This window comes from Physella acuta, unplaced genomic scaffold (assembly GCF_028476545.2).
Source record: "Physella acuta isolate Inbredline_101_S28 unplaced genomic scaffold, ASM2847654v3 ptg000309l, whole genome shotgun sequence".
Lineage (NCBI taxonomy): Eukaryota > Metazoa > Mollusca > Gastropoda > Physidae > Physella > Physella acuta.
The window spans coordinates 308,501-320,272 of NW_026731828.1; the positions used below are offsets into that span (position 1 = coordinate 308,501).

At 33.4% G+C, this 11,772-nt stretch overlaps 1 protein-coding gene across 1 annotated transcript; it reads right to left on the reverse strand.

Annotated features, from left to right (window-relative positions):
* Positions 1–337: 337 nt before the first annotated feature.
* On the reverse strand, positions 338–7,196 carry LOC131940154 (DAZ-associated protein 2). The gene is made up of 5 exons (XM_059298767.1): positions 7,072–7,196; positions 5,523–5,714; positions 4,649–4,731; positions 3,047–3,172; positions 338–2,566 (listed from the first exon to the last, which is right to left on the reverse strand). The coding sequence occupies exons 1-5, from the start codon at positions 7,085–7,087 to the stop codon at positions 2,438–2,440; spliced, it is 546 nt and encodes a 181-aa protein (XP_059154750.1). The 5' UTR covers positions 7,088–7,196; the 3' UTR covers positions 338–2,437.
* Between the last annotated feature and the right edge of the window lie 4,576 nt (positions 7,197–11,772).

Sequence of the window (11,772 nt, forward strand, 5' to 3'; positions counted from 1 at the left end):
CATGAACTCTGCTGATGATGAGGTCTGAATATTTGGTTGGGCTTTTGGAATCTGCTATTAATTTTAAGAGATATAGTTTTTAAAATATTGAATATTAAAGATGTTTTTTTTTTTGTATTTTCCTCTTTGTTTTACTTTGTTAGGGTAGGGATGCAAATCTCTGGGGTTCATTATCATCTCTTACAGATTTGTCTGCCCTGATACATTTAATTACTTTTATCAATTACCATTTTATGATTTATAGAAAATAAAAATATAATACTATTAGAAAAATACTAAAAATATTCAATACTGTAAAGTATTTAAATATTAGGAAAAAAACAACTGTGAAACTAAATTGGTTGTGAGACAACTTTTATTTTGAATAATATGCAAATGACATGTTGAAAATCTGTAGACAATACATGTTTAAAAAAATTATATAGAAAGATCAAAGTCTTCTTGTACAAAAACGTTTACAAAAATTTATAGCTTTAGTATATAGCAACATGTAAATATTTTTATCGCAGCTAAATGAAAGCATAAGTTCCATCACAAGTAATTATCTACAGTGAATTATAAATAAAAATAAACTACTGCAAGCATGTTTAAAAAAATAATACTGGCTAATTTAACATAGAATGTTTTACCTAACACTTAGTTATTGAAGTAGTGTAAATTTGTTAACTGAATGAAGAAACCACCAGAATGATATAGATCAGGGACAGTATTTAAACAACGCAAAAATTAAATTTTGAGATGTTTTGAGTGAAATTAAGACATCTCCACAATCAAACAGAACATTTGCACTTCTCATGACCATAAGACAATTGATTCCTAACATAAAATCTTGATGTTTTACTAAACCTTAAAGCTAAAAAAAATTAGAATAGTTTTGCATTCAAATTAGTGTATCTACACAAAACATCGTAGTTGAACAATGAAATACAGAAGTGTTGGAATTCTCGTCTCAAGTTCATTATATTTAACTTAATTATTTCTAAAACAAAGATTAAAGTAAATTAACCCTTTCAACCCTAAAATTTGCCTCTTTATAGTGTTCCAGTGGGTTGTCAATTCTAGGTTTCATTATAAATTTTTACAGAGATACTTAATTTATTAATATTAAGTTATATTTATTTTAAGTTATATTAATTAATATAATATTAATAGGAATAATTAATATTTATATTAAGTTAAAACTATTGTTTCATGACTTAAATATTTATAAAAAGAAATACAGATTTCAGTTTGACTTCTCATCTTTCATAATAATTAACCGATGCACTAAAGATGAGATATTGATAAATTATTAGTATGTGTATGTCAAAGGACTTAATCAAAGCAATTTTCTTGGGCAAATACTTAGGGATTCAAGGGTTAAAAGACAATTTTCATTTTACTTCAACAAGCTTTAAGCAAACTACTTAATGTGTACCTTTAACATGTAATGAATCACTCCAGCAAATAAAATTTTAAAAAATTAATGTATGGACTGAATAATACATCACAGATCATTGGCAAACGGTGTCAGTGGAATGTTGGTCTTGCAATTGTAAAGCAAAGACAGCTTTATGCTTCTGTTTTTCATGTCAATTATAAACAGCAAAGTATTACCCTAGGTTACAATAAATAAAAAAAGATGGACAATTCTTTTGGTCTAAAACTGAATATAAAAAGTTATAAAATGTAAGAAAAATCTACTCAAAATTTATTTCAACATCTTAAAGTGATTGTCCAATATTTAAACTATCCTTTCTGTACTTTTTTTTTTATACAGATACACAAAAACTCTACATTAGCTTGATGCATTAAAACACATAAGTAGGCCTACACTGGTTAACAGAAATTAGTGAATAAACAAAGGGTAAAGCTGAATCACAATTTTAACACTCTCTTAATAAAGTAAAATAAAAATATACTGATTAATAGGTTCAACTGACTTTAAAAAATAAGTTATCATGTAAAAAATGTAATTAAAATTATTTATAATATTACCAATAAATTAACAATGTCACTTGATTACTATAAACTGTACAATAAGGAACAATATAAATAACTAAAAACTATTAGTAATTCTTTAAACCCACACAAAAATGTTACAAATTAGATATTGATAAATTAAAATCAACAATTTTCAAAATACACAGTAAACATAATGATTTTAAAATGAGAAATCTTTAAGAATAAAAGACAGGATGCTGTAATACAGTGTCTGCAGTAAAAAATAAATGGATAACACCCTTATGCTTTATACTTATAGGATTGCATAATTTAGAATAAAAGAAAATCAAAAGTATAAAATTATACCCTGAGCAACATTTTATGGTAACTACTGTAATTATTTGTAAACCATTAATTTGTATATATTAATTTTAAAAAACAACGAAACTTGTCATTTTTTTATCTTGGTCTGCTGTGATAGTTTGTTTTCCGCCACCAGAGGCAAAAGTGGAAATTACCAGAATGTGATACCCCCTCCACTGCCACCACTTAACCAGCCTGCATTCTTCTGTGTTGCTATCACAGTCCCACCTTGTGCGGCAGCCATCTGTGCAGCATTTGGAGCACACCCAGGGGGTGGAGGCTGATCAGGGAGTATAAAAGGAAGAAGTTTATCAGTAAGAATGACAGAAGCGTGTATCAAGAAATTGCTTTGATAGCATCTGTTTAATGTCATAACCCTAACCACTATACCAACTGAGCAAAATAGATTTCATAATAAAATCTTACTTCTAAATGTTAGTGGGTAGTTTAGATTTTAAAAAATACCATTGATAAATCAATAAATCTGTATTGATCACCATGATGACTTTATGTTTACTAATTTTTTTTCTTCATTTTCATTAATTTAGTAATGGTAAGTTTTTACAAATTTCAACTCAAGAACAGAATACAGTTTTTGACCCTCTCATTTTTAATACTCATAAAAGACAAAAGTGATGGGCAGACCTATTTTCTGTAGCACTGATACCAATATAGCCCAGTTGCTAATTTATGTATATAAATCTAAAGCTAAAAATACAAACTCAGTAATAGTTTACTAGCAAATAAGTCTGTTACTTACAGGAATATTATGGGAGGCAACACCATCAAATCTGGCACCTGAATCAAAATGTGCCACGGCTGTTACATTCTGATTAGAGTAAGCATAGCCCGGCTGTGTTGGGTAGCCTGTCTGGACTGCAGAATACTGGAGACATAAAAAAAATAAACCGGGAGTGTGATGGTATGAAATAATTGGTTAAGAGTTGTGAGGGTGGGGATTTTTAAGAAGGCGGAACGAATGAATCCAATAACACAAGTTCCAGTATAAAATCAAAAATGTTCTTTATTAAAACTATAAATCAATTTCCTACCTAACTAGCCTGTTAAATACTATCTACTACTACTACTACTACTAACTCCACTAACACGCCCTTCCATGACCAATCCTACCACTATCTACATTCTAACTGTTCTCTACATAACTATGTCTGCTCCATTCTACAACCTAACACCTTCTGCCCTCGCTAGCTAATCATGATCTCTGGGCCTGACAGTGGTCCACGCTTCAGTGGTCAGCTGACCGCCCCACGTGACCGGTCAGTTCACGTATTTTTTATTGGTCTCTCTCTCTGACTAGTATGACCAACTTGCTATAGCCTGCTTCTGCTATCTACCTGAGCTCGACGCAACCTTGCGTCATCACAGGGAGTGATCTCCCCTAAACTTTCTCGAATATTCTTATATAACTTGGAATATAGACATGATTTTTAATTACTTAAACTTTTAAAAATAGAATAGAATCTCATAGAAAAAAGAATTGCGCACCAAGCGAACGCCAAAACAAAATGTGCATAATATTAATAGTACGCAATATTATTAGTACTTTATAAATTTACATGCATTTTTTGAGAAATCGGAAATAGCGTAAATTAGTACTTCCGGTCAACGGAAATTACTCAAAATTTGACAAAAGGTAGAGAATTAGATCTTTTACTTACATGTGAAATTTCATTTATCTATCTGAAATAGTACTCAAGTTATAGGCTTTTGAAAAATTCAAAGAAGAAAAAGTACCATTTCCGATTATCGGAAATCGCTCAAAAGTTGATCAGGATCTACGATTTTGATAAAATACTTATATATGAAATTTTATCAACCTAGCTGTAACGGTACTCAAGTTATTGTGTTTACACACAGACAGACACACACACAGACATACGGACAAGATTGCAAAATTATGTTTTTCCGTATCAGTGAGGTGTAAAACGTCGAGATTTGTAAAAATCTCGATTTTATTTTTGCACGATTACAAGACTTTCTCTTAATAAGTAAATAAAACCAAAAATGTATACATTAACATCTTTTACATTTTTAACACAATATAACAAAATTTACAGTATTAATAGTATTATATAGTGCAAAAACAAATAATTTAGTAATCAAAAATTAAACCTAAAAAAAATTTAATTAAAAACATTAAATTATAGGCCTAATAAATATTCTAAAAAGAAGTTTTGAATGAAACTGCTATGAATAAATGTTAGAAAATTCAAGATCTACATTTAAAGTTTGGCTCTTATTGATTTGTCATGCTTAACTTAATGATTATGGAAGACACAGATCAAAATATTTTAGAATTAGGATATTGAAAGATTTATTTCTATCAAAACATGATACTCACAGACTGTTGGTAGGCACTGTATGGTGGGGGTGGGCCTTGAGCCATCATGTGACCTGAACCACTGTATGATTGATGCTGTACACCTAGTTAACAATGATAGAGGGTTTCAATTGTGCATTAAAGCTTGATACTTAACAATTATTAAATCAATGTCAACTAAACAAATCTGATGCTAATACTTATTCAAAGCTCAACACATTAATATAAGCATTACTAATATTTAGGAAAGTATTCAATGTTTTCACACTTTCTATACTGTGAACATCTTATGGAAAGGCATGCTCAGTGAGTAGAGCACAAGGCTGCTAACTTGAAAGTCTTAAGTTCAGATAAATGACGTCACGCTTTTTTTGACGATTTTTTACTCCCCCCTCCTCATCGTCACAAAAAGCCAGACCCCCCCCTAAAATGATGTCACACCTCAGCCTACAACCCCCCTCAAAACTGCAGTTTAATTTTTCTCAAAACATCAATTTTTTTCCAAAATCTTGTTTATAACTGTCAAAATAGAGTATTTTAATCAATTCCTAATACAATTTATTAAAACTGTTTTCTAAAACATGAAATAACGCCTAAATTCGTTTTCTAACATTGCTTTTTTATAATGCAAAAGTGTGACATTGCACCATCTGACCCCCCCCCCCCCCTCCCCCTTATCACACACCATCACAAAATTACGGACCCCCCTACAAGTGTGAAGTCATTTATGGACGACCCCTTGAGACTGTAATGCTCCTGATCCATCCAACTCTGATGGATAACTGATGCAATTGTTAAGGAACATGCTGTCTTTGAAAGTCAAGGTCACTGAAATAGATGAACTCTACTTCATTTGTCCCAACATGCTGACATAACAACATTCTAGACTCCTTACCAGCAGGTGGATACTGATACTGTGTTTGATACTGATAAGATCCAGGGCCAGGCATCATAGGTGGTTGACTTGAGTAAGGGGGTGGGGCATAGTTGTAGGCAGGTGGGGGGTAGGGTGCCATAGGTGCAGTTGTAGCCATGTTAGGGTACTGGCCACTCTGTTTTTCATTTCCAGCAGGGGGGTAGGCAGGGTCTGTGGAAAATCGCAAAGGCAAGATATAAAAGTAAAATGTGCTTGACGAGAGTGGTCTTAATTTCTTCAGCTGACAATCACACATGCAATGGTATAAAATAAAGATAAAAATTAGTGGCATCAGAACAATTGATTATTCAATTGTATTGCTTTTCCGATGGACTGATAGATTCGGATAATATTCAATGACATGTTCTGAGTTAGATCTATCTAGAACCCAGTGGTTACTACTAACAAATTGGCACTCATTTAACTCTAAAGTAGTCTAAAGTCTAGTTGCCTAAATAATACTAAATATATCTCTATATATATAATTCTCTTCTGGGAGACGCTAGAAAACAAGCTGTAAACGCGCTCCCTACCATCCCCACCCCTACATGGTCTTAGTGAGATGTGGTTCACGCTATGTTTACCTTCGTGGCGTCGGGTTTAGTGACAGCTATTAGGGGCAGATAATTTAGTTTGAAAAGATTTTAAACGTTGGGGGGAGGGGGGGGGGGGGAAGGAAGGGGGGTTATGGTCCTTAACGAGCTACTTATAGTGTTTTAAAGACATATTTTCAGTGTTAGCGTTGGTACTGTCGAATTCACAAATTATGAATTACTGAAAAGTAGAAAAGCAATAACTAAATAGCGGCGTATGTTATGCCGTGGGCCGGCTCGTTTAAATATAATATTGATTATTATTAATTATTAGGCCTAGATCTAGGCCTATATCAGAGTTTATTAATATTAAATTATTAGTCAATATTCAATATTAGTACTAATAATAGTACTTTAGTTTTAGTACCTACTACTAAGTAATATCAGATCTAGTACTAAAATACTAATATAATATTGAATATTGAAGTAGTAGTAGAATCTAGTAGAAGTAGGGCCTTTTATTAACTTAATACTTAATAAGTTAATATAGTACTAAGTAGTAAGTACTAAGTTAAAAGTACTACACTTACACTACTTAGATTCTTAGAATCTAGAATAATCTAGATGTCTAGTACTAAAGTACTAAGTAGGCTACTTAATACTTCTTATACACTAGATCTAGAAATCTACTAGATTTTTACCGATTTAATATTTAATTATTTATCATTTTTTTAACCTACCCTAACCTACTAGAACTAGTAGAGATAGTACTAGATCTACTACTAGAATCTACTACCTACCAGATCTAGAATCTAGATCTACTACTAGTACTACTGACTAGATCTAGATCTAGATCTACCACCTAAAGTTAGAATCTGGATCTAAAATCTAGATCTAGATCTAGATCTAGATTCTTTTAAAATTTATAATTAATTTATATTTAATAAAATAAAGACCAATCAATTTCTAAACCAATCACTATCACCATTTGATACCTTTTTGGAAAGACATTTCTCTCGTAGTAGATCTAGGAAAACAGTACAAGTACCAGTCCTGTAGTTCTGTGTTGTGTGTGTCTATGACTTGACTTTTCTAGGGATAAGCAGATAAATATAGAAACATATGACGTCACACTGTTGCGACAAGCCGAACAATGGTCAATACATCCGTTTTTCTTTATAGGCCAGGTCTATCGATTTTAATTTTTTTTTTTTAAATAGTTTATTTTAAAAGAAAAATCTCAGAACGTGTAGTCATTTCAAAGTTCGTGGTGCGGTTGTTATTATGTTGTAAAGCTTATGACGCCTTATGAGTATGATCACATTCACAGCATTCGTATAAAAAAAAAATTTTAAAGTATCTCTAGAAGAAATACTAAATAGATCTAGATCTAGAATCTATAAGGCAAATGAGTCTATAACACAAATATAGATCAAGGCCTGTAATTAGCTACTAGAATCTAGATCTATGTAGCAGTGGCGGATTAAGGGGGGTGCTGAGGGCAGTTTTTCTTCCAGACTTTTTTCTCCGGGGGGGGGGGGGCACTTGAAATCTTCGGGGGGGGGGCGGTAAACTTTCTTCGGGGGGGGGGGGGGACACTGTTAAAAGTATATATTTTCTATATAAATTATGTAAATTTCATTTCGTTCGGGGGGCGGTAAAAAAATTTCGGGGGGGGGGGGGGGGGCTTAGCCCCCCCGAAGAGATGCCTGGAAGAAACTCTGGCTGAGGGGGCTACAGCCTGGGGCCCCCGATTTTTAGGGCCCCCAAATTTCCTTTTTCAATCAGAGTAAATTTCCATTTAAAGTGATTTTTTTTTTACTATAAAAGCCAATGTTTTAATATTTGAATCACAAGTTTATTTCAATTTTTTATCAAAATATCAAAAGCGAGTACACACTTTAGTATAAATACCATACCAGCCCGGACAGCGTTTGCTTATAACAATAAATTGGATTAATTTTAGAGTTAAAAACACAAACAGTGGTCGAATTCTGACACATAAATGACATGAATCTGGTGTGAACACTCTATGATTTAAACTTTTAAAAACATTTATAGGCCTTTACTTTTATTGAACGTTAATATCGGGTTTACAGGCCAGGGATGACGTTCTTTAAATGGACGCCGGTGGAAATCCAACTTTTTGTTGGCCTCATAAATGGATGACACCTAAGAGGATGGAGGTGTGGTTTTTTTACGCTTATACCGTGCTTACTGTTTTAGTTGGGCCTAGTTTAACCTCGTAGACCGTCCCTGAGTCCACCCAACTCTGATGGGCACTTAACTCACGTTAGGGAAAGTAAAGTTTGCTGGGCATAGTGATGACCACACAATCTCTTCATATGCCGAGGTCATAGAAACAAGTGAACTCTACTTCACTTGCCCCATAGACCGTCAGGAAAAGGAAACTTTACTTTACTAGTTTAACCTCTTTATGTTATTAATAATTTACTACATAGAGTGGATTGAAATTCTCTTTTTTTCTCTTCGCATCTGCAAGCAAACACGTGCCAACAGTCTTTATCGTCTGCTATATAACGACATAATAATATTATCATGAACATTTAGATTTGTTCAACGTTAGTCTGCATTTCCAGCTTTCTCATGCCCAATATAAATTCTTGAATGACAGTTCAATAACTATCGTGACACGGATATACCGGCTAAGGAGTTTGACTCAAATTAGCCAGGCAGGCCTCGACGTACTGAAATCCAACTAAATGGCAAACTGTGGACAAAATCAGTCTCACGAAGATGTTGGTTTGAAACACTACATGTGAGTCGCTTATTCATCCGTAGGCTCTCACCAGGCTTTACTCCCCCCACCAACAGAAGCGGGACATCGTCCTACCGTCTGGTACCCGGCTAGGTCGATGGTCAGAGGTCTAAAGCTTCTACAGGCCTAAAGTAAACATCATATATTTATTACTGCTCACTTAGCGGATGGATCTCGCTTCTCTGTATTTTGTTAGTGTGTGTGTGTGTCGTGGTAGTGGGTGGGGGCAACATATAATCATGCTAAAAATGAGTACATATTGGTTAGATGTTAGGGGATCAGCGTGGTTGAATCGATAAAGCTCGTGGATGCTTAACCGAGTTCAAACCCTAGGACAGATGAGGCTCATTAGCTGGGGACAGCAACTCTTCTAGGAGAGACAACTCCAAAATCAAACATCTGCTGTAGTTTGTTCTTGGTTGGACAAAGGCTATTGAAACAAATTAAAAAAGAAAAGCAGGCTGAAATCGGACTCAATGGTCTAAACGGCGCATAACCAGTTGACACGTATACTTAAGTGTGTTGGAGGGCACCCCTTCCAACACTAAAATTAAGAACAAAGAAGAAGAGAAGAAGAAGGTTAGATGTTTGTATCCAATTTACCGCTCATTGAACACAATTGACAGCTTTTTTAAATTAGTAGTTTTGTAAATATCGGTGTCGAATGTTCCTATAAGTTATAAATAATCCATTAATATCTTGAATAATTTGCTGATTAGGATATATATATATATATATATATATATATATATATATATATATATATATATATATATATATATATATATATATATATATATATCAGGGGCCCCCAAAAAGTTTCAGCCCGGGCCCCGTCCAAGCTTAATCCGCCCCTGCTATGTAGACATATGTAGGCCATGCTTGGATAGGCCTGTATTTTGTTAAATATTTCGTTGTCTATTTGTTGTCTACAGACGTTTTTTTGTGTCTACTTGTTTAAACACGCTTTTTTACTTTCTCGTATATACGAAGTATAGAGAAAGTATTGTAATCGTGCACAAAAATCACTTGAAATTTTAACAATTTTCACCGTATTACACCTCAGTCCTTCATCACATCCGAAGTATAGAGGACTTATTTTAATCGGGCAAAAATTATCAATCCAGATTTATCAAAATTAAGAGGTTTTATGCGTAATCCAGTCTGAAAAACTGAGCTTTGCAATTCTGTCCGTATGTCTGTGTGTCTGTGTGTGTGTGTGTCCGTGTGTAAACACGATTACTTGAGTACCGTTATAGCTAGGTTGATGAAATTTCATATATAAGTATTTTATCAAAATCGTAGATCCGTATCAACTTTTGAGCGATTTCCGATAACCGGAAGTGGTACTTTTCCTACTTTGAATTTTTCAAAAGCCTATAACTTGAGTACTATTTCAGATAGATAAATGAAATTTCACATGTAAGTAAAAGATCTAATTCTCTACCTTCTGTTAAATTTTGAGTAATTTCCGTTGACCGGAAGTAGTAATTTACGCTACTTCCGATTTCTCAAAAAACTAATGTAAATTTTTAAAGTACTAATAATATTGCGCGCTATTGTGCACTTTTTTATTTGGCGTTCACTAGTTCACTTGGTGTGCAATTATTTTGTCTACGAGATTTTATTCTATTTTTAAAACTTTAAGTATTTAAAATGGATTAAAAATCATGTCAATAGCCCGAGTTCCCATCCCCTGTTGTTTTATATAAGAATATTCGAGAAAGTTTAGGGGAGATCACTCCCGGTTTATTACTATATAATATGCGTGCATTGCCTACATACCTCATATCGTTACATGTCTTTACAAAACACAACAAAAAGTTCATTCGACCTAAAGAAATTAATTTCTAAAGTCCACTATTAACAAAAATTTCACCCCCTCCCTTCCTTACTTAAGTAAGCACGCTACCACAATCATGACAATGATTCAATGGTCTGACCCCCACCCCCATTATAGGCCCTATTTAGTTGGTGATAAGTTATGAATTATACGGATGACAAAGAACTTCATTCTAATGAATGTATGGTGAAATATTTGGCGTTGCGTAATTTATAATTCGCGTATTATAGATCTAATTGTCGAACAGGCACTTTTCTCCGGGTAGGCACTTGAAAACTTCCCGGCGGGAGGGGAAGACAGGTTAAAAAATAATTTGTTCTATGTGTTTAATTTAAAATTATATCCGGGACCGTAGGGGAAGCGGTTTGTAGGCCTTGCTTCTGAGGAAGGGGGGGGGGGGGGCGAGTCGCCTGAAAGAAATAGCCTAATGGTTTACATGTAAATAAGAAAAATTGCGACACAGGACATTCACTGACTCAAACGTATCAGCAAGATAGGGCCTAGGCCAAGAGTTAAAATTAAATCGCATTTCGTAATTGGCCAACTAGGCATTCTATAAACACGGAAACCGTAGAGTAGAATACTAAGATTTCAGTGCAAAGGAAAACAAAGTAAAAAAAAAATTCTTTTTTACAATTTCGCTTTTTCTTTTAAAACGGATTCTATTGAAGCTATTATTAGATTTGTTACGTCATTTATAAAGCAAATCTCAAAATTTTAGTAAGCTATTTTTTAAGATATTTGATTCACTGTTCAGCTCATTTGGAGTTCATTCTCTTGTTTCTGTTACAGTTACAGGTTGGGTTGATGTGTTCAATTCCAATGCAGAAGCATTTTTTGACTTTATGTAAAAGATCACTTATATTTGTAGCTGCTTAATTAAAATGTAACCAAGTGTTTTGTATTTGTATAGTATTAAACAATATACTATGACTGCTGTAGTATACAGTCCAACTCTTTATACTTTTTAAATAAGTATTGTAGAAATACTTATTAAAATAGGCCTATAATTATATAATATATAAATACCATTTTTTAAATAATAAGATTCAAATATTCTATAACTTCATACAA